The sequence below is a fragment of the Calypte anna genome, chromosome 28 (genome assembly GCF_003957555.1).
Source record: "Calypte anna isolate BGI_N300 chromosome 28, bCalAnn1_v1.p, whole genome shotgun sequence".
Taxonomy (NCBI): Eukaryota; Metazoa; Chordata; class Aves; order Apodiformes; family Trochilidae; genus Calypte; species Calypte anna.
In genome coordinates, this window is record NC_044273.1 from 4,006,901 (window position 1) to 4,028,977 (window position 22,077).

At 42.7% G+C, this 22,077-nt stretch overlaps 2 protein-coding genes across 5 annotated transcripts in view; both read right to left on the bottom strand.

Annotated features, from left to right (window-relative positions):
• Window positions 1-2,949: 2,949 nt before the first annotated feature.
• On the bottom strand, window positions 2,950-8,041 carry USE1 (unconventional SNARE in the ER 1). The gene is made up of 8 exons (XM_030466312.1): window positions 7,875-8,041; window positions 7,599-7,648; window positions 6,341-6,419; window positions 5,673-5,825; window positions 5,427-5,454; window positions 4,680-4,710; window positions 4,252-4,414; window positions 2,950-3,960 (listed from the first exon to the last, which is right to left on the bottom strand). Exons 1-8 carry the CDS (start codon window positions 7,974-7,976, stop codon window positions 3,778-3,780), a joined length of 789 nt encoding a protein of 262 aa, XP_030322172.1. The 5' UTR covers window positions 7,977-8,041; the 3' UTR covers window positions 2,950-3,777.
• A 534-nt stretch (window positions 8,042-8,575) lies between these two features.
• The window catches only part of MYO9B (myosin IXB), a 40,704-nt gene continuing 27,202 nt past the window's right edge, over window positions 8,576-22,077 (bottom strand). For 2 of the 4 annotated variants that reach the window (XM_030466164.1, XM_030466163.1), the window contains 23 exons: window positions 21,954-22,034; window positions 21,652-21,762; window positions 21,330-21,452; window positions 20,695-20,844; window positions 20,408-20,574; window positions 19,102-20,049; window positions 18,493-18,559; window positions 18,013-18,143; window positions 17,263-17,420; window positions 16,955-17,145; window positions 16,438-16,536; window positions 15,756-15,932; window positions 15,305-15,346; window positions 14,713-14,824; window positions 14,485-14,555; window positions 13,851-14,043; window positions 13,402-13,530; window positions 12,681-12,786; window positions 11,870-12,001; window positions 11,592-11,715; window positions 10,006-10,145; window positions 9,613-9,740; window positions 8,576-9,458 (listed from right to left, as the gene is read on the bottom strand). In XM_030466164.1, the coding sequence (XP_030322024.1) occupies window positions 9,025-9,458; window positions 9,613-9,740; window positions 10,006-10,145; window positions 11,592-11,715; window positions 11,870-12,001; window positions 12,681-12,786; window positions 13,402-13,530; window positions 13,851-14,043; window positions 14,485-14,555; window positions 14,713-14,824; window positions 15,305-15,346; window positions 15,756-15,932; window positions 16,438-16,536; window positions 16,955-17,145; window positions 17,263-17,420; window positions 18,013-18,143; window positions 18,493-18,559; window positions 19,102-20,049; window positions 20,408-20,574; window positions 20,695-20,844; window positions 21,330-21,452; window positions 21,652-21,762; window positions 21,954-22,034 (4,014 nt within the window). In that variant the 3' untranslated portion in view covers window positions 8,576-9,024. Of the gene's footprint in view, window positions 9,459-9,600; window positions 9,741-10,005; window positions 10,146-10,651; window positions 10,700-11,591; window positions 11,716-11,869; window positions 12,002-12,680; window positions 12,787-13,401; window positions 13,531-13,850; window positions 14,044-14,484; window positions 14,556-14,712; window positions 14,825-15,304; window positions 15,347-15,755; window positions 15,933-16,437; window positions 16,537-16,954; window positions 17,146-17,262; window positions 17,421-18,012; window positions 18,144-18,492; window positions 18,560-19,101; window positions 20,050-20,407; window positions 20,575-20,694; window positions 20,845-21,329; window positions 21,453-21,651; window positions 21,763-21,953; window positions 22,035-22,077 lie in introns of all 4 variants that reach the window. The other 2 variants (XM_030466162.1, XM_030466165.1) reach the window with 2 other exon arrangements.

Genomic DNA, 22,077 nt, shown 5'->3' on the forward strand with positions numbered 1-22,077 from the left:
TTTGGCAGGAAAACTGCCAGTTTTGGAAAATCTCTCACAGCCTATTAAGTGATACACAGAGGCTCTGCAAACTAAAGCCAGGGGAACATTTGCCCAAAAAGAGCTGATACCACCCAACCACTGTATTCAGTGTTCTGCTCCTGCCATTCACACATCCTTACAACTTATTGACTGAAAAAAAATCCTTCCAAAACAACAAATCCAGCTGTGATTAAGGACACTGCTTAAACATTAAGTATTATATTATAAGGAGCCTCTGTCACCAAGGATGCTTGCCAGAAAAGCTTAGAACAACCCATAGTTACTGTTGCTGTTGCTGCCAGGCTTGGAAACAGTGCATTCTCTGACCTGACGTGACCCAGGTCTCTAAAAGATTTTTTTATTTATTTTTTACTTGCTGTCTGAAAGTAGGTAGTCTGCCAAGAGGCCAACCAAAGCCCAGCCCCACGTCTGATAAACATCTCTCCATCTGGATTGCCCAAGCTTTGGGGAAAGTTAAGCAACTCTTACAGAAAGCTATTTCTATATATAACATTATTCTGTAGAAAGAAGCACATCAGAGTCCTGGGCTAGGAAATGGAGCTGAGGGCTAAACAAGCAGAACATACAATCACCACTACCACCCATACAAGAGTCCAAAATAAAAACTGTCACTCTGCCTACGAAATGTCACAAAGCCTCAAGTGACTGTTCATTCTAAATACTACTGACACTGATCTTCAAAGTGTTTTTGAATGACTATAATTACTAAATGAACTCCAGAAAAGCAAAGACTGCAATTGCCAATTGACAAAAACAGTCATTGTGTGTAGGGAGACTGCTGGCCACTGAGGCAATTAATCCCTTTGGTTTGCCAAGGCAGAAGGTAACATTCTTCCAGCAGGTCAGAGGTAACCAGGAGCTGGAGGCACTGTGCTCAACGGTCATGGAAATATCACACAAGGTGTTGGTAGTTACAGGATTCAGTCTCAGTTCTGGCAGTTCAAACTAACAAACACCCATGAAACAGCAAAGAGTCAAAAGTTAAATGGCATGTGTTTCTAAACTGATTGCCTAGCAGGCTTCTTTGTAAAGGAATCACTGTGGACTTGGAAGGGTGGGTATTTTCTTGGGGGCAAGCTATCACTAGTAGTTCCCTTTTAAGTCATATCCAATGCAACTTCTAATTTATAAGTGCCAAAAAGGTACAGGCAACCTGTGGCTAACAGCAAAATTCAGCTTTAGATTGGTTTGCAGCATGCACCAGGTCTCCTGCAAGCTGTAAAAACATTTTATTCCAAGTCATAAAGGGGAAAATGTGATAGATGATAAAGAATGAATGTTGCATCAATCCAGTATCTCACACAAAAAACCTCAAAACAATCCAGCACTATATTCATCCTCTGCTCTAAGAGGAGAAGCACTGAAATGCCTGCAGAGAAAGTAGTAAACAGTAAGAGTTTAAAAATAATCTGGTGACACAGCATTCACTAATGAAACACAACAAAATGGCAAACATTACAGCTGAGGAAAAATTCCTGGGAAAAGTAGAAATGTTCATAAATGGATTGCTACAACTGTAAATTTCTATAAAGTTCCAGGTAAGTAAAAAAATTTGCTCAAATACAACAAGAATGTTGCATAGATGAGTAGCTAGAAGAAAAACCTGTACTTCCTACTGTAATTACTCAATTGATCCATAAGTGAATGGCATACTAGCTTGCAAACATCCTGTTGCATGAGAATACTTTAAGTAAAAAAATGTTAACTGCCTTCATAACACAGCTGCTTTTGTAAATAAAGAACAAAGAACAATTCTGAAACAGAGCCCCTTACTTTGGGGTGTGCTCAAACCAGCAGTGGCATTTTCATAAGAACTAAACTGCTGGGAAAAGCTTTTCCCCGGCCACCTTCCTCTCGCACAGGGCTGCAACAGATCAGCTGAACACACCCCATCTAGCGGTACCCACCAGCAACACAAACAGCAAAGGAGCACTTGGGAGTCACCGGCTGCTCCTCACCCTGCCGGTGAAACCCTGCACACACCCCAACACCAGCATTTCATAGAATCATAGAATTGGCTGGGTTGGAAGGGACCTCAGAGATCATCAAGTCCAACCCTTGATCCACTCCTGCTGCAGTTCCCAGCCCATGGCACTCAGTGCCACATCCAGGCTCTTTGGAAAGATCTCCAGACACGGAGAATCCACTACTTCCCTGGGCAGCCCATTCCAATGCCTGATCACCCTCTCCAGAAAGAAATTCTTTCTCATCTCCAACCTAAACCTCCCCTGGCACAACTTGAGACCTTTTGTGCCCTCTTGTCTTGCTGAGAGTTGCCTGGGAAAAGAGCCCAACCCCCCCCTGGCTCCAACCTCCTTTCAGGGAGTTGCAGAGAGTGATGAGGTCTCCCCTGAGCCTCCTCTTCTCCAGCCTCAACACCCCCAGCTCCCTCAGCCCTTCCTCACAGGAATTCTGCTGGATCCCTTCACAGCCTCCTTGCTCTTCTCTGGACCTGCTCCAGCACCTCAATCTCCTTCCTGAGCTGAGGGGCCCAGAACTGGACACAGGATTCAAGCTGTGGCCTCCCCAGAGCTGAGCACAGGGGCAGAATCCCTTCCCTGGACCTGCTGGCCACGCTGTTCCTGATCCAGCCCAGGATGCCATTGGCCTTCTTGGACACCTGGGCACACTGTTGGCTCATGTTCAGCTTCCTGGCAATCTCCAGAAACCACAGCACTGATGTGGGATGGTTTGTTTTTAGCTTATCACAAGCTTAAAAATGGTTCTTATGTTGCCACAACAAACCTTGCTTTACTGCAGGCTCTGCATTTTTCTAGCAGTGGTAATGTTTTAAAATACTCATCCTCAGAATTCATTCTGCTTTACTGCAGTGACCTGTTAATACACGTTTAACACAAACACTCTGTGACCAGAATAACTTGTCTCAAAAGGTAAAAGGACGAATTTTTAAAATTATTATTATTTCTGCCTTGAAGACAGACACCACTTTGCTTTGCCCTCATATAACAGTGAAAAAAAATGTTTATTCAGGTGAGGTCTCTACCATACAGAGAGCTCTGTGTGTACAGTTCTGCCATGCCAGGGTCACAGTGTTTTCTTGACACAACAGCATCAACAGAAAGACAATGAGTGAGAACAATTATGCATACAAAAAGGGAAGCAAACACTGCAAGAGCAAACAACTTCAGCCTTTTTATAAGTCCAAACTGTGGAATATTGCCAAGTCCAAAGGCCCAAATACCCATCAGGGAACAAGGTGAGCCCGAGAATAGTTTTACCTGTTGATATTCTGAATCTGAGCCAGGCAAGCACCTCAATGGCAGCATTCTCTTTCTACACCCTACAGCTGCATATGCACAGATCTTTGTAATTAAATATCCTGTTGGCAGCAAGGTCCTACTTCAGTACAGTAAAGCTGTAAAGACAGGAAAAATTGTAAGACTTCAACAGTTGTATTTATATTGAATTAACACCTTTTAGGAGTCATTAATAGCAGAACTGTATCTATCCACTAAGTAACTTGTTAGCAACTCCATGGTATATATCTTTATCCCAGTTCTCCCCTCTATAAACAATATTCACTAAGTGAAAAAAGTAACCCAGTATCCAAATGGATACTTTCTCCAAGTGGAGAAAGCCTTCCCCATGAAACCCTGCACTGAATGCAGTGATCCCACAAGAATGAGATGCAAGGGGAGGCTGCAGGCAGCCTCTTTAAGGGCATGATAGGTGGCAAAGAAATTGATTGCTGACAGTCACCACACCTGCTAAAAATCATTTTAGTTTGGGGAAAATTCTGATAAAGAGAATCATGCTGATGAATATAAAACAAACTACAATTAACATTATCCATAACAGCCAGTTGACTGATTTCTTTGCATGCTGTTCAAGGCGGTCAGATTCATCCCTGAGCTTCTCAAAGTTCTGGTCTGCCATCCTCAGGGAATGTGACAGTGTCTGGGGAACAAAGAGAACAAACAATTTCAAACTCAGACATGAAAGCTCTCAGCACGAATTTCTTCCAACACAGAAAAGGTTTGATTGCACTACAGAAGCAGACAGGTATTGCCTCCAAGTCTCCCCACTCTGTTCTCACTTGGAATCAAGTTATAGCTATAGTATTTATAAGGTTAGTACTTATAGAGATAGTACTTTTAGGGGTAGTGCTTTTAGGGGTAGTATTTAACATTCTAGGCACTTTAACCCTCTGGGTTGCAAAACTGAGGTGAACACTTCAACATGTGCTACCTGGTTATCTTGTTTTATCACGTTCTGTGCAGCCAGAGTGTTGTTTTTCAGACTGCGAGCCAAACTTAGCATTTCTTCAGCTAACTTCTCCTGCATCTCCTGATGGTGCTGTAACACAGCATCCAGCTCAACTGCTGACTGCTTCCCATCAGATGAAAGGCCTCTGCAAGAGGATAAAAGGAAATCAAATAAATGGGATTTTTACTTTCTTGTGGGTTGATCTCCCAAAGGTCTGCCCAGACTTGGTAACTCAGACAAGACAACAAGAGCAGTTAAATTAGTTGAAGTCATTATATTTAGGTTTCTATCAGCAGGCACTTCACCCAAATAAGTACATGATTTAAGCTTACATTAAAGCTATGATTTAAAGGTCATTGGGAAAGCAGCTCCCAAAACACTGAGCATCAGAAGGAGAAATTCTGACTTACTTCCGTTTCCTTATATTTAGCTCCTCAGCATCTGCAAAAAGAATTAAATTTGTGTTTTAGCACGTTACAAATTCCCATGCAATCACTGCCTGAAGAAAAGAGTTTTCTCTAAGAGATTTTCAGATGTCCAAACCCTACTTGTCCCTCTAGCCTAGGGAACACAGACTTCAAATGCCTACCTGCTTTTCACAGGGAAAAGATAACAGGTAATATCAAACATATGGTGGACAGAAAAAACCAGATGAATCATACCCCTGAGGGCATGGTTTAAGCCTGTGTGTCTTGGTGTTCTCTTTCAGGACACGTTAGTTTGGCCTGGCTCCAGCCACTCTAACAGTAGCTATGGAAACAGCAAATTAATTCCTACCAGCTCCCTACATGAATAACATGGCTGTATAGTTAAGAGGAATTGAACAACGCCTACACTAAGTGCCTGAAATCAAATGATTTGCTCAGAGCAGAAGAGAACAGGAGCAACAATAAAAGGTAAATTGTCCTTGCTCGTTCTATAATTAGAATGTCTGTTTCTGTACAAATTCAAGAAAAATAGGTTCCTGCAAGTCCCCACTGTCATACTGATAACAGCATTTAGGCTTTTATCAATTAAGGTTCTGGGTTTTGTTTGGTTTTTAAATCTCCACTAAATTAAAGGTACCTCTTGACTGATCTCATTACCTGACCTTCCTCTTTCTCTCCCTGTAAGACTCAGGTTAACTGAAGTTAGAGAAAACAACAGATTAAACTCACCACTGATAGCCAAAGGATCCAAAGGGTCCTGGGAAAGCAAAAGAGAAACAAAACAAAATATTACAAAGAGACAAAAGACAGTCCCCTCCAGGCCTAGCACAGTGCCTGTGCCCAGTATTGAGACTGCCCAACCCACAAAAAGGTGACTTCCCCACCACTTCCGAGGCACAACCACCAAAGGTGGCTAAATGCAAGAAAAGAAAATCTATACAATAACAGGAAAGAAGGAACAGCACCAAAACATACTGTACCAAGCAGCTCACTCCTCATCTTGCCCGTGCAGCGAGCCTTTGTCTGCAGGTGAACTGTTTTAGTAGCTGGGGTTCTCTCTTTGGTTGTTGTAGGGGTACGTCCAGGGGCCAAGAACTGATTTGCCAGAGCCTTTTCTGTTGATGAAGACTGTGAGCAGGCAAAAGCAATGAAAAGTCATGAATATCAAATTCTGCAGTGTGAGGACACCTGGATGTGTGACCAACAGGGCTGCAGGGAGCACTTCCACAGTTGCTTCCCACAGAACAAAGTCAGTCCAAACAACAGCACTGATTGTACCTGCACTAATCCTGGTACAGTACACAATTCTGAAGTTGGCATTTCATAGCTCTCCAGAGACACGTGGTACTGTCCCAGAGAGGTGTTAGACTTAACAGACAGTACCTGCCTCTGTAACTCACAGCAAAGTGAGAAAGCTGTAGGCAAGATGCACTTGGCTTTTGAAGATGAGGAAAGAAGATTCAGATTTCACATATTACAAAAAACCCAATGTAGTTTTTCACAGTTTTACAAGTTCTGCCTGAGAAGATTTTAACCAGTGTGATTTTGAGACATACAATAAAGGCAAAAGTAGGAACCAGGCAATGGCATGAACACAAATGAATAATACTTAAGTCTTTTCAAGCTGAACTAATAGATCTTACCAATTTTTCAGCTTCTAAAAGCCCCTTTAGGAACTCCACTTTGCGAGAGTATTCATTCAGCAGCTCTGGGGCAGGCTTGCTATTGGGATTAAGTAATAATATGAAAAAACAGAAGTTATCAATATTTTCTATTGTTCAGGTGATTTTCTACATAAAATATGCAATAATCCCAACACCCAACTCTTTAAAGAAGCCTCTTTTAACAGAAATCACCTCGGGCTAGGAATATGCTTACAAAACTCAGCAAATCACCTTTTGATAGAATTGTCAGGGCTGGAAGGGACCTTGAAATTCCTCGAGTTCCACCCCCCCTGCCATGGGCAGGGACACCTCCCACAGCTCAGGTTGCTCAGAGCCCCATCCATCCTTGCTTTAAAAACTTCCAGGGATGGATGGGGATCCCACCACCTCTCTGGGCAACCTGTGCCAGAGTCTCACCACCCTCATGGGGAAGAACTTCTTCCTAATATCTCATCTAAATCTCCCCTCCTCTAGTTTGAATCCATTCCCCACGTCCCACCAGAGATCCCCAAGAGTCCCTTCCCTGCTGTCCCCTTTGGGATCCTGTAAGGCCCCAAAAAGGTCCCCTCAGAGCCTTCTCCAGACAGAACCCCCCCAACTCCCTCAGTTTCTCCCCAGAACGTTTCCAGCTCTCTGATCCCATTCCTCAGGACAGGATCCTGGCCCAGCCTGGCCTTAAAAACTTCCAGGGATGGATGGGGATCCCACCACCTCTCTGGGCAACCTGTGCCAGTGTCTCACCACCCTCACGGGGAAGAACGTCTTCCTAATATCTCATCTAAATCTCCCCTCCTCTAGTTTGAATCTATTCCCCCATGTCCTACCAGAGATCTCCAAAAGTCCCTTCCCTGCTGCCTTGTAGCCCCCTTTAGGATCCTGGAAGGCCACAAAAAGGTCTCCTCAGAGCTTTCTCCAGACCAAACCACCCCAACCCTCTTCGTGTCTTAAAGGAGAGGTGCTCCAGCCCTCTGAGCATCCCTGTAGCCCTTCCCTGGACACACTCCAGCTCCTCCATGTCTTTCTTGTGACAGGGCCCAGGGCCAAGGCTGAGGTGCAGGGAAAGGTGTGTGAGGCCATGACAGCCCCACACAGCTCCTCACAGGGCAGTTCCTCCTTCCCCAGGAGACATCTCCTCAGGGAAGCGTACCCAGTGCTGTGCTGCTGCCAAGCTGTGTCTGTCTTACGGACAAAAGACCAAGGACAGCACAAAAGCCGCAGGGTTACAGAGAGGACTCACCTGGACTGCTTCTTCAGCTCGCAGAGCATGTCCTCAAGAGCGGCCACATACTGAGGAGAAAAAAAAAGCTTCTAAGCGACCGGATCAAGGAGACACATTCTGTCAAGCAGAGGCTGATGCAGGACGGAGCGCGGGGTTGGAATTTAATGCCCCGCAGCACTCGCTGCCTCAGTTTCTGCCGTGGAGCCGAACCGCTCTGCTGAGAGGGTACAGAGGGAGCTGGCTCCCGCGCTTTCCCCATCCCGTCTCGCCCCGACAGCGCGGGTTGCGCCTCACCTTCTCCAGCCGCCACTCCTCAGGGTCCCGCCGCTCAGCTGCCAGCGCTTCGCAGCGGCTCAACAACCGCATCAGGTTCAGCTCCAGTCGCGTCGCGGCCATTGCGAACGCCCCGGTCCCGCCGGATGTTGCCTCAGGGACACTTCCGAGCGGCGGCCGCCATCTTAGGGCGGGGCGGAAAGAGGCGGGGGAGATGCGGTACTGAAGCCCGCGCTCTTTCATTTAAATAAAAAAACCTCCGTCAAATCACAACAAAAACACCAACAGACATCCGCAGAGGTGGCTGCTGCTCGAAGCCACAGGGACAGCGCTGTGGTGGCATCGCCAGAGCTCCGGAAGCAGGCATTGCGCTTGCCCGAGCTGCGCTCGTCCCTCAGAGCGCGGAGCAAGGAGTGCAGGAGCGGTTGTGTGAAGGGTTGGGGCAGTGCCTGCTGCTCCGGAACGTGGAACTGATCCTCACCCTCAGGGTTTCACCTCACAGATGTGAAGCCTGGGGAGGATGAAGCAGCAGGGGCCAGGACAAAGACCCGAGCTGGGGTGTGTGTTTGCTCCGAGGTGACAGCCCAGCTTGCCAGCTTTTCTCAGCACTTGGTGAGGTACTGACAATGATACTCGATGCCAGTCACATATTTCCTTCCAGAGGAACTGATCACTAAGCCAGGCAGACAGTGATAAAGAAACACATGTATTTTTAAAAAGTGCAATGTATTAATAAACGTTTTTATATATTTTGGTCTCAGTTAAGGCTATTACAACATGAACAGTTCTGTAAACCACACAGAAAATTGTCATAAAAACATTAAAAAAACCAAACTTTAAGGCAACACACACTGACCCACACTCACTGTTGGTCCCACGAAAGTCCATTGTAAGGCAGATGGGAAAAGGCACGGCAGCAGAATTAGGGGACGTGGTTGTGTTTTTCCTGGACACTCAACCCAGGTTATTTTAATCAGTGTAAGTTTCATATTCTACTCTCTTTGCAGGGTTTTAATTTAAAGTGAAGAATATTCATTTTAAACAGCCTTGCTTAACCCTTACAGTACTGTACACATTTCCAGAATAAAGAACATGAACAAGTTCACAGCCTTCAGAGAGTTAAAGCCAAAGCTACAGTCAATGTCAAAAAAGTCCAGACAGCTGATGTACTTCACTTCTCCATGCAGGGGATGTGAGAAAAAGGGTCCGAAAACCTCCTTTTTATTTTTGCTGTGGGTCCATATTCTTCCAAGAGTTCCTGAGCATGGGCCATTGCAGACCCTTGTGCAATGTACACTGAGTGGATTTTATCAGTTCGCCTTGCTGGCTGCTCCCTTCTTCTCACCATTATTTGAGACTTAGCTGAAATTCTTCCTGGGGAATCTGTACATCTGAAAATCCCAGGAGGAAGTTTTATATTTGCTGTTGGCATCACTGGAGTACGACGGGGCACTTTAATCTTGGACAGTGTTAAAGACGATCTGTGTCTTGAAGCCAGGGATGCAGAGGAAGAACTCAAAGAGGTTTGCAAAAGAGAAGGCACTTTGCAGATGTCTTTGGCAGGCATACTGGAGCTCTGAGCACGGCAGTGTAATCCAATAATTGCTTTAAAGAAACAAGATACTTAGATACTGAATGCGTGCATAAAAAACATAACATGATACAAGCAGCTGTGACCAGATAGCATCTGGTCACCTGGCTGTATGCAGTGGAAGATGTAGAATAATAAAAAAAAAGCACACACTACCTTAATACTGACCTTCGGTATCCCCCCGTCCTGTTCTATCTTCAAGCAGGCTCTCTGTGCTTGCTGAGGTCTCAGAGTCCACATTTTCCTCATCAGAGCCTCGCTGATCAAGCTCAGGTAACCGGTAAGTTATATCCTCCCTACATCAAAACAGAAACTGTAGTACCCTAGCAAGACAATGTGATGTGAGCAACTTCATGCAGCTCAGACTCAGAGCTAAACCTTCCTGCATGCAGTCATAAAATATTAAAGCTCATGCTACTTTCTCTCACGTAGTCCTCTACATTTTCCTCTTCACCTTCATAAAGGCCTACAGAATGTAATTAACTAGAAATTTTGGAAAATAAGTAAATTTCTTTACTATCTGTATCACCTCTACCTGCAGAGAGAGGGTGGCTTGCTTACTTTTCCTCTTTTATGGACTGGATGCGATCAATGAGAATCTCCTTTTCCCGGTTATCAGCTTCAGAAACTTCCTCTTCTTCATGCAGTGAGTCCAGTTCTGAGTTGCCACTGTCATTCCCTTTGACCTGTGAGCTTTTATTCTGCAAGACAAATGTATGTGTAACACTTCCCAGCCTTAAGCAGCTACCCAAGTCTTAACTGTCCACTAGATGCAAAGTGGAAGACAAACAAATAGACCAAATGAAGGGCTGATGGAATTGATGAAGAGCTGTTAGTTATCCATACAAATGTTTCAAAAGGTAACAAATTTCCCTGTTCAGCTGAATTCTGGGGGTTTGTTACCTTTTTTTGAAGTGTAGTAATTTGATTTGTCAGCCTCAGCTTAATTTTAGTAGTCACTTGTAAGTAATATTATTACATCCAATATGGTGTCAGAATCTCTATAAAATATCAGTCGTGACAAAACAGGTCAGAGGCCCTGCATGCAGACTGGGGAGAAAGTTGCACCAATACATGCAGTCCTGATTGTTCCAACAAGTATTTAAACCCAAGTTACAATATATATAGTAAGTATTTTACTCATGCAATAGTATCAGAAGAGAAAAAAACCCCAAACATGCACTCTGAACACAGGCAATGTACATACCAGCATCCCCTCATAAGGGGAAGAAAACCCAAGTTTTACAGGCCAGAGCTACAGAGAGAGATGAAGACCAAATTCACTATATATGCATCTTGATCAGACAGAATTTGATTTGCTTTAAGCAGAACAACACAAACAAAACAAAAAGTGAATGCAGCATATTTTTGTCAACAATCCATCTCTGGAGTGATGGAGCTCCCTTGCCATGCCTCTTTGGCATGGAATCTTTGGGAGTCATGAGCTTGTATCTCATCTTAACTACTGTTATGTGAATTGTTGCATAAACTAACAGTGTTCTGTGAGTGTTTTTCAGGATGATTTTGTGATGATGAAACCAGAATTAGGTTCATTGGCTGGCATCCAGTAACTTCCTTGAAGTTACCATCTACAATCTGCAACTTGTGGACCATGGACATGGACTTTGAAAATTGCTCCTTGTTTTGAGAATCTGCTACAATAGATGAACATCTGCTACAATAGATGAACATCTGCAATCATAGACTGAATTACTTAGTGAATTTTAGCACATAGAGATAGTAATAATTTGTGTACAGATATGTTTAGGGATAAGAGATAATAATGATTGGAGCATGACACAAATGGTATGGAATAAGGGGTGGAATGTCCTGGTTTGGGCCAGGATAGAGGTGATTTTCTGCCATGCCTCAGCAATCTTAGCTCTACTAATTGAATAACCTGCAAATAGATTTTGACCACAAGTGCAGATCCCCTCCCCACCCCCTTCATCACACTGAGAGTTCAATATAGCTGTGTATGTAACTCCTACCTACAGATTTGGGCAACTCTAAGTCTCTTCTTATCCTGTAATGATCTTTTGACTTACTGGATGGGATGGACAGGATAAATGAGTAGTACATCCCTTCCCAAGAAACTGGTGGGATGCTTCCTGCTGGACTGTGTGGTTCTGTGGTTCAACACTCACCGTGTTCTGCCGAAGCAACGAGAGTCGTCGGAAAGCAATGCTCTCAGCTGCTTCCAGCTGATTTATTTCATCCATTTTAATCTTGTACTTCCTTATCTGCTCCTTTATGAGCATCTCTACACACCTGGACAAAAAGACAAGAGTTTGAGCTGCCTCATATTACAGAATGCCAGAATTTAGCAACTCGACCCTCATTTTCTCAGCTGATACAGGTATTGGTACTGGCCTTCCATCATATTTCAAAGTACTGCATGTTTGCAAAGACTGCTAAAACTTACATGGTTGTTTTTGAAACATCCTTCATGCTGGTTAAAGGGTCAGAGGTATCAGGACAACGCAAGAGGCATGGAGCAAAAACAATGGCCAAGGCATTGGGTGACATACGGTTGACATCTTCTATCAAAGCCACCCTGAAATTCAGGGAAAAAATGAAAGATTTGAAGCAAACTATGCTAGAATACAAGCAATCTGATCAAACTTTGCCAAAGTTCCCAAATAACACTTCAGGAGGCCTCTAGGGTACTAAGTAGGTACAGAAGCTCAAAGATGTTTTGAAGCTATTTCATGCTTACTAAGCAAAGTTTCCCACATCAGGAAAAGGAGCAGGAAGATGCCCTGGTTAAGCTAGTTTGGTAGCCTCTCCAAGTACATCTGGTGAGCCAGTACCTCCTCTTTAAAGACCCCTTTTATTCTGTGTTCAGAGGGCCACTTGGAAAATTCTCAAGTTCTTATCCCTGCTCCTAATAGTAGCATATGTACAAGCATTTATAGTCCTTACACAGTCCCTACCAAGTACAGTGACACCCTCAGCTCACTGTGTGTCCCTCTGGGGAAGCCCTGGTGCTCAGCTAACTCACTACCTTGTCTTTAAAGTTGTTCTTGCCTGATTTGATACCAAGACACGAGATGGTAGAAGTAAGCTTGTGTCTGCTTTTAAGCACAGCTATCAACTTCAATTTGTTCCTTTCAAAACCAGCAGCACAATCCCTGCATACTGACACTCAGGGGGTTTAAGATTTTAGAAAGCTTCCAAGAGGGACTCAAAGTCACATGGAGTTTCTCTCCAGATGACATAAATAAACTCATTACTTGACCAGATGGAAGATGAGTCGCTCCAAGGTGTTATGATTTGCTTGAGGAAGCTGTTCAAGGACACTGTAAATGGCACAAAGTTGCTCCTGTTTTTCTGGAAGTTCTGCACAAGAGGAGAAAGCACAAAATCATTATGGCCATGCAATGCTTGCAGAAAGTCATCAAGCACTTTCTAACATTGTTTCAAACTGTCTGCAATAGGCAGAGATTAGATTTTTAGAAGTCACACTGTCATTTCATTTATCAGTTGTTGTAATTGGGTATTAAGGTACCCCTCATGGCACTCCAAATTTCCTGCTTTTTGAGGTGCTGCTGCTATCAGCAACCACCAACTGACCCATCAAAACCTCCAATAAAATGTAGAGTGCTTTAATCCCCCTGAAGCTTAATGAATCTAAAGATGTGAGATATCTGGATAGCTAGATCTGGTTCAGAACACCAAGGAGAAGAAAAAGCCCCGCACAGAAGGAAACTGCTCACTGTTTCTAGAAAGAGCAGCTGCATAGTGACATGTGCTACACAAAAAAGGAATCCTGAAGCAAGGCCAAGTAAAGCTAGAGGAGAAATTCCTTGAGAGTGTTCAGTGTAAAATGTCTAAAATAATTGCTGGAAGCAAAAACTGGAAAAAAAGCTGTTTAGCCAGCATGAATATCTTGGAGTTTCTTTCCCCAAGGACATAAAGAGTTAAAACCATGGCTTTGAATTTCTAAAAACCTACCCACAGCTCGGAGAAAATCGTTGTACTGTGCAGACGTCATCAGTGGATCAGGCAGTTCCCTCAGCCACTGCTTGAGGATGCCTGTGATGGTGTGAATAGGGTAGTTCTCCAGCTTCACTGAGTTTGGATCTGAAAAGAAATGTTTTATTTAGAACAGTTTGTTCCTTTGACACACACAATAGGACCCCAAAGAACTAGGATTAGAAACGCTCAAAATTTCCTGCTTGCAGAATCCAAGTGGCAATTGGGAAGAAAGAAGAAGAAAAAAAAAAGTTTGCTGGTAGTCAATTATGTACTAAGCAGCTTTTTCCAGCCAACAAAAATAATGCAGCCTGCCTGGCCACCAAAAAGCTGGTTTTAAAGCACAAAAAAGTGCCAGATTCTTGCAGAGAAAGAAAAAAACCTGATGTCATGCAAAGAAATCAAAAGGACAGACAGCATTGCCTGACCTGCTTGCAGCAGCTGTTTCAGCTCCTTCATACGATTTGCTGAGCCTGATTTCCTGTAAATGCCTTCTGTGTAGAGGCCGTGCATCTCCACATACTCTAGCAACTTCTCCATGACAATGGGGACTGAATTTCTCTCACTGGTCAGGGAACTCACACACACTCCAAAATGCCGTGGTTCTGCATCCTGTTCGTTCTGGAATTGATACAAGTCAAGCACTGTCAATACCTGTTCCCCAAAATTCCATTGTTTCATGTTACAATTAGTTTATGCTTCCAGCTGAGTGTTTTATTCTAGCTTGCTACAAGCCTTTCATCATAAGGAAGATTTTCTGAGCTTCAGAAATGAAGAAGTTTTATGGCACACATTGAAAGATTTCTTTAACAGTTTATCCAAGACAGCATACATGCTCTAAAGGAAGGGTTTCCAAATTAGCTCAGATATCACCTCTTTTACAAGAACGTGCTGTTTCTGCAACTGCAGGGCCTGACTGTCTATATGCAGAGAGAGAAGGGAACATAACTGTTTAAGCAATTTTTATTCAGTGCCTGGACATCCATTGTTCATTTGGTGAGAAAAAAGGCACCAGTGTGCTGCACTGCTCATGGGATCACATCCCAGATCTCCAGTTCTTACCTTTTTGCCACAGGATGTACAGCTGCTCTGGATTTTCGACATGCATTTCTTGTGACAAGTCAACTTGCAAACTAGAGAGAGGAGGAATTGTTACAAACATTCCAAATCATGTGGAAATGCTGAGTATCTGTGCATACTGTTCACTACATCCCATCTGTACCAGCCAAAGTGAGAAGCAACCTGCACAGACTGGAAAGGATGTGGCAAGAAGGAGGTGTCCTGACTTACCACTGCAGAGACAGGCTTTCTCCATGGGCCAGATGTAGGATGAGCAGTGTTCACACGACTGCCTGATGCTCACTTGGTAGTTTGTGAATACATGGCCATTGTGTTCTTGAATCTGGTGGGAGACAGGAAGAAACTGATGACCTTTTCTTGCTTTTCCTATTATTTTCAATATCTACCCTTAGATTTTCCACTGTTATTTTAAAATGACAGCTGGGGGGGTTTGACCTTGAAACCAGATTTCTCCCTGTCTTAAGGCAGTTGGGTTTGCTGGATCATTTCATAATTGACTTGCCACCTTGGTTCAACTTCATCAGTGTAAAGCATAAGGTCTAGTTATTAATATTTAGTAGTTGCTTTCATTTAAACAGTCCTGTGATTAAAAAGCCATTAGGTTCTAAAAGATGCTACTGACAATCAAGAAAACTCTTGAGTACCACTTATCACCACGTAAGCAAGATCTTTGATTTAAGAAAGATAGTTCTGTATTGTGTCATATCTTCACTACAAGTGATCTGGAATGCCAAATTAAGTGTGTCTTTGTGTTCTGTGATTGCAGCTAAGAACTTGATTATTGCAAAAAGAAAATACTTACTGCACGGTCTTGTTTTCGTTTCTTCTTCTGAGCCTTGGTTTGCTGCAGAGAAATACAAAACTGGCATTAGTCTTTGAAATTCAGACATTCCATTCCCCTTTTTTTCCCTCTGCTTTATCTCCAGACATTTGAGACACAATACTGTAGCTGCAGCTTGGTATGAGGGTTGCTTGAGCTCACACTGCAAACTTCCTAAAAACAAACCAAGCTCACTGCCTGATGACAAAGCAATTCCCTCTCTAAAGCCTCCAACTCTTAAGGTTTCAAAGAAAATGTGCAATGAACAATTCCAAAAAGGTTTTTCATTCAGAACATGATTCATGTGTGGGAAGTGTTTCCCAAGTAATGAAGAATGCTACAGAAAAAGTTTGAGGTAACACAGGTTCCTTATCCTGAGGGGAGAAACATCATTTAATCATCATGTAAGCCAGTAACCAAGTAATTTCTCTACCTTGGGCTGTTCAGTTTCCTCTTTTTTTGTATATCCTCTGATGAATTCATCCAGAAGGGATTGGAAGAGATTCAAAACCAGCTTGACTTCTTTCTCTTCCCTTTTTTTGGCCAGATTTGTAACAAGAAGCTGGTAATTTTCCACCAGATCTTTGTAACCAACATGGATTTGTCCATTCTAGAGAAGAAAAAAAAATATTATTAAGAAGACTGTTTGGATACCACTGAGACAGCTTCATATTTTTCTGTGCTCAAGTTCAGAGGTGAGAAAGCATGCTCATGATTAAAGTAAAAGATAACAGCTCATGACAGAAACAAGTCAGCACAATTCCCTGCTACACTGTAGAAGGGCACTTGGCTCAGACAAGGCAGAAGAACACTGGAAAAGCTGTTGGCACCTCTCTTTGGTGTTTAAACACAGCAACATGAAGAGGCTGAAGGCAGCAAAATCTATCCATTTCTAAAAATAAGCTACAGCTGAGTGAATGGGAAAGGGGAAACAAACCAGCCTGCTTAAGACAACAACAGAACTGTGATGTGTTGTTTTCCAAGTCTAACGTTCAGCTTTGAATTCTATGCTAAGAATTGCTTCCTTGAGGAGCTGTAGGTCAGGCAATTAAACCACATACTCAATTTTATTTATTACCTATGAACTTTTCAATTAATTGAGACTTGCTACTTACAGGAGCAGAGTACATGGTCTTAATGTTTCCTCTGAACTTCTCTGTGGCTTCAAAAAACAAACATTCAACACCAGACTTTTGGGAACGCAAGTCATTGATCTAGAAGGCAATACATCTCCATCAAATTTCATTTAAACATGAACATCCAACTCATATGAATTTAAAACAACATTTCTTAATATACTGTGATGATACAAAACAGGTGAGTGAGGTGGCTCTAGAGAATTCTATTTCCTTACTACTTGTGCTTTGTTTTTTTAAGTACAGCTTTTGTGGCTCCCTTGTTTGTAAACTAATGAACTAACATGAATGCCACAAGTACTTCAGTGGTGTAATAATGCCTTCAGAGACTTAAAGGAAGGAATAGGAAAGGCCTTAACACTGACCTAATTCACTGAAGCTCTCAAATCAATTCCCCTTTCCTTTAAGTCCTAATATAAACTTGCAGCTAGGAAAGTAGTCTTTAAAATTCCATATAGTGAAGACCTGAATTTCATCCTAGGTGAGGGGCTTTTACCTTGTTTAAGAGGAACTCATCAAGATGTTTCAGTTCATTGGCATTTGCAATCTCACGGATCATGGAAGCTCTCCAGTTCTGGGAGACACTTGAGATCTTGCTGATCTTTATAGTGCGGTTCTTCTTGGTTTTACTGCTCTCCTTCACATGGCGCTCCCCGCCCTGGAGGCGACTTGGCTGTCCAGAAGAAGCTGGGAAATAAATGAGAGTATTAAGGCAGGATGACTGAATTCTGTTGTGTTTGTTTCCATGCAAAACATTACAGAAAAGATGGGGATTAAGCTGGGGATTAAGTCACAGAAACTCACCTTCTGAAACTTTCTGGGTTCCTCCCGTGTCTGAGAAGAGGACACAGGATACAAGGGAGAGGCCATCTCCTTCATCAATCACATCAGGACTCTCCTTTGGAATTTTCTTGTCTGGCTTTTTCCCCAAAAGTCTTCGCAAAGGACTTTTAAAAGCAGACCTGAAGACAAAAGCAGAGAAATTTGTCACATTAGTAATGGAAGCTGGGAAGCTGGCTCTGCTACAGGAAAAGGCTCTTTATAACAATAACCCACAATAGGATTAACCTCTCCTTTGCATATTTAAGGTCCAACCTGCAGAAAAACTGAGCAGAAAAAGGGCAAGACTGTGTGAGAGCACACCTGGGCATTCTGTTATTTACCAGATTAGAGCACTATCTGCAGCTGGAGGAGCTGAACAACAGCATTGCCTGCTTGCTGGGTTCTTAAACCTCTCAGTGTCTAATTATTCTCAGTCTGGATGACAGCACACTCACAGACCTTTGATCTCAACCCGTATGGTGGTTCTTAGGTTAAAAAGAACCAGTTCAAAGACAAGTGTTATGCAAGAAGAATGTGTTCCTCAAAAGGGTCACATATCTTGCTTACATCCATGTGAAGATCAAGTCAAGGAGCAACACAGCCACTCAGAGAGCTGATGTCAACACGTGTCTCTCCACACTAACAGTCTCAAGATGCCCAACTCAAACACCAGTAGGAATTTTTTTTTTTCCATTTTGATAAAGACAGACCAGTCCCACACTGAATACATACTTGGCATCTATTTGCTGACTTGCTGACTGCAGGGAAATGGCTGCATCTGAGGTAGGTAAGAGATCACTGGGCTTTTTCTGCACAGGATATTTCTTGTTGCCTTTCTCTTCTTCTATTGTATCTGATGATTGCTAGAGGAGAGGAGTAAAAAAGCCTAGATATTGAAACAGTTCTTTAAACTGTTTTTAAAACTAGGATGGTGGAAAAAGTTTGCTTCATCCAGACAAAACAACTCACCCAATAGATATTAGCTCACTAATATAAGACCCAAGTGTATTTAATGCTTTGATCAAGTGCTCATTTAAGTTTTCAAATTGGTGCATCTTTGTTAGTGATTTTTTTTTAACATTTTTTACAGTAAAAAAAAATAATCCTGGAAGGAGCATAGGTTTACAGAACACACTACAGCCAATTATTCACAAATTTCAACCTTCATAAACAAGGCTAATTAAGTATCAATATGCATGACAACATCCATACCTGATTCATAGCAACAGACTGTGCAAGTGCTGAGAGATCACTTAGTGAAGATGAATTCCCCTTCCTTCTGCAATGTTACAAGATTAGTTTCAGATTATGTGTTTTATAGAAGTCTGTAGCTTCTAACTATTTACCAATTTTTAAACAACCTGCAAATCAAAGCTGCATCTAAGAAATAACCCTGCTCAATTCTTACAACTAACTTTTAAATGCAAACTGTACTGGAGAGAAAAAAAAAAAAGGTCTAAGTCAGATTTCCTGCTATATCAGAGGGATGATGCTTGCAAACTGCAGGTCACTAAAACTTTTTTTTTTCAGTGGACAAAAAGCAGATGAAAATAGACTCCAGACACTACTTTAATTGAAGCCCTGACTCTTCCTTTTCATTATGCAAGGCAGGCATTGCATCTCTGGTTAACTTCTGAAAACCTTCTACCCATACAGACTCAACTGCAGGACTGGGAGCCAAGAAAAAGCACTCGTTCATAGTTCTGTTTTCTCCCATTATGTGGCCAGATGTACAGGCTATCCAGAGTCCCCCTTCTATTTTTAAATATTGCAGATACCTGTTTTCTGAACAAGTCAAAAGAATTAGGAAGATGCCCTTACTCTAGCTGGTCCTGAGGAGACTTATCCGTTCGTGTCCTTTCATCCAAGGACTGACTCAGCATATCATTCTGACCAGTATCATTCTGCCTCTTTCCTTTCCACTTCTCTCTCTTGTACTTTAGTTTCCCTGGGTCATCCACATATCTCTGAATTAGGGAAGAAGTGGGGCTCTCCAGGTCATTGCTTGTCTTCTGAACAGGACGTTTGTTTTTATCTGCCCAGCACTCAGATGGAATTTGAAAGCTCCTAGAAGCAGACAGTGTATTATGAAGATTCAGTGCAAGATTTGTTGGCCTTTCAGGGCAGTTAAAGCTTTGGCTGCCTCTTATTTGGTTATTTTGATTCCCTTGTGTTTTCATTCTATCAAATGCCTTATCTATTTCTGATCCAGGTGGCTGCTCAGGAACACAGATACTTTCTTGTCTCTTCCCTGATGGTGCCACATCTGAAAAACCTTTTTCTCCACTTGGACTTTTCTCTCTCTCGTTGCTTCCTTGAAGAACAGCATCTTGTGCTGGGGATTTCTCTGGCACTGGAACAGTTTCCAGGGACTCTTTAGGAGAGGTTTGTTCCTCGTGGCAGAGTAAAGATGGGCCTTCGAAGGAAAACAGGACATGCTTATTCTGTAACTCGTTATGTTCCAGCCCCCTCTGTCGGCGGGATTCACGTTTCTCCCGGCTGTTTCCTACTTTCTCAGAGCCCTCTGATACATTGGTCTGGGGTAATATGGCTTTTTCAGGTGAGCTCAGGTTTTCAGGTTGCTCATTTGGAGTCTGATCTCTGTCCTCAACAGCTCGATCCAGCTCTGATTTGTGTTTCACAGGCGACTGATCTGTTGCAGGTTCCCTGAGCTCGTCCGTGCTCTCATCCTTTGCTGGGTCTTGATCCTCCTGCATTTCTCTCTGCTTCTCTTCAGCTTTCTGCTTTTCTAGAGCCATTTTCTGAAATCTGGTAATTTGAAAGATGAGAATACAAACACCATACAGCAGCCAAGAAAATGACCAGACTATTTAAATGCAGTTTAAACAGCAATACAGACACAAAGTATAAATACAGTCCCAGTATGTCTGCACTGGGGTCTGTTTCTAACAACTGGCAGGCAGCTCAGCTCAGCTGAATAATGCTCAGGCACCAATTTGCACACACCACCAGCCCTTTGAGACTGACTGCAGCATCCTATGGCAATCACTACCTTTAACTTGTTTACTGTCAATGTAACACACCGAAACTGAGCTTGGGAGGTGAAGCCAAGGCACGAAGTGGCTAGAACACATGGTTTCACATCATATTACTCCTCTTTCTTTACCTCTTACGTTGCAGATGCCCTCTGACCATGGCCTGCACCAGACAAATTCTCCTCTTCTGCTGCAGGAAGCATTTTCGTGCCCTGTACCTTCGCCATGCTGACTGAATATAAATGGCAGCATTGCTCCTCTGCAGCGCCAGCCTGACACGGCGGGACCGCCAGCAAGCCTAGGGAGGGAGATTTCTCAAGGAAGGGAAAGTGGAATTCCCCACTTGAAGGTAGGGAATGTTACTTGAGGTGGTTGGTTTGATTGTTAAGAAAAGAGAATAGGCAAGTCTCAAAGTTACCTGTAACACAATGGCTGCCTGCCTTGTTCTGAGAAAGCGTTTCCTCTCCAAAACCATCCTGAGCCAGCTCTGAAGGAGAATGATTTTCTTGATCACTTCTTTGTGTAGTGTATCCTGGAGTACCTGTCGTTCAGCCTCCTTCATAAAAACCTGTTCAGTTAAAGACAAGATCATCAATAAATAGAAGCCTTTCAGCCCCCTCTGGAAGGTATCTTCACAAGTCAAAAATGAGAAGGATTTACTGAACCAAACCTTGAAAACTGGCAGCAATTAGCATGCCCAAAAAGTAAAAATCCTTTTGTTTTTCCGAATCTTAATGTTTGAGTTCTAAAACATGAAACTCCTAGAACCCTTCTAAAAATAAAAAAATTGACCTGTGTAATAAATGTCAATACCAACAGTTTCATTCAAGTATTATCCTTCTCATACAGAACTTTACCACATTGCCATACTACAGGTCTGCACCAAACCCAATAAAACAGGCAACTACTAAAGTCTGTGTCAACATTTCAAGAGTGAAAATGCCTAATTTAAATACAAAATGTAGAAAAGATTAACATCTGCAAATGAACTGCACTAAATTCTGCAGTGTACATCAGTATTTCTTATTGGCTTATGGAGAATTTCACACAGACCTTGGTCATCCCTATTTGATAGTAGTTTTCATCCAGTTTTAGTTTATTCAAATAAACACAAATGTCTTCCTTAGAGGCTTTGGCATTTTTGGGCAGTAACACTTGAAACTGGTCTATGAATTCCTGTGAAAAGCAGAGACAGCAAGAGGTCAAAGTTAAAAGGCATCTCAAAAGTTCAGAGCTTTAACTAGATTTCTAAAATTCAGCTAAAACACATAGGGGCTTGAAAGTTCTTATTTCTCATTCCAAATTGAGCTCTTTTTTTCTGCTGTCTAAAACACAGGCTTCATTCAACCTCCAGTTAATGGTAAGGATCACCTACCTGGAATGTGTATTTGGCACTGTAGCCAGATCTTCTGATCCTTACAGTTTCCAGCATGCCAGTGTACCTTAACTGTTGAAGCACCAAACCCTCATCAAAAAGCATCTCTTTCTGAAAAAGATCAGCAGTCAACAGCTAGTAAATGCCTCAAGAGTCCTATTTCTGCCCAGTAGAGAAAGTACATTGTTTTCTCACTTAGCTTTCACCTCATACAGAGTGACAGTGAACAAGTTGGAAGATCTCTTACAGGGCCAGGAGCCTTTGGTCCTCAGCACTCAGCTCAGTTCCAAGGCAGCTCTTACCTTCTCAGCATTGGAGCGGATGCAGCGGATGAAGAACGGCTCAGCTTTACCCAGGGTCTCCAATAACTTATTAAGTGAAGTCTGAAATGAAATAATCAGAAGTATTTTTTTTCCTCCCTCAGGT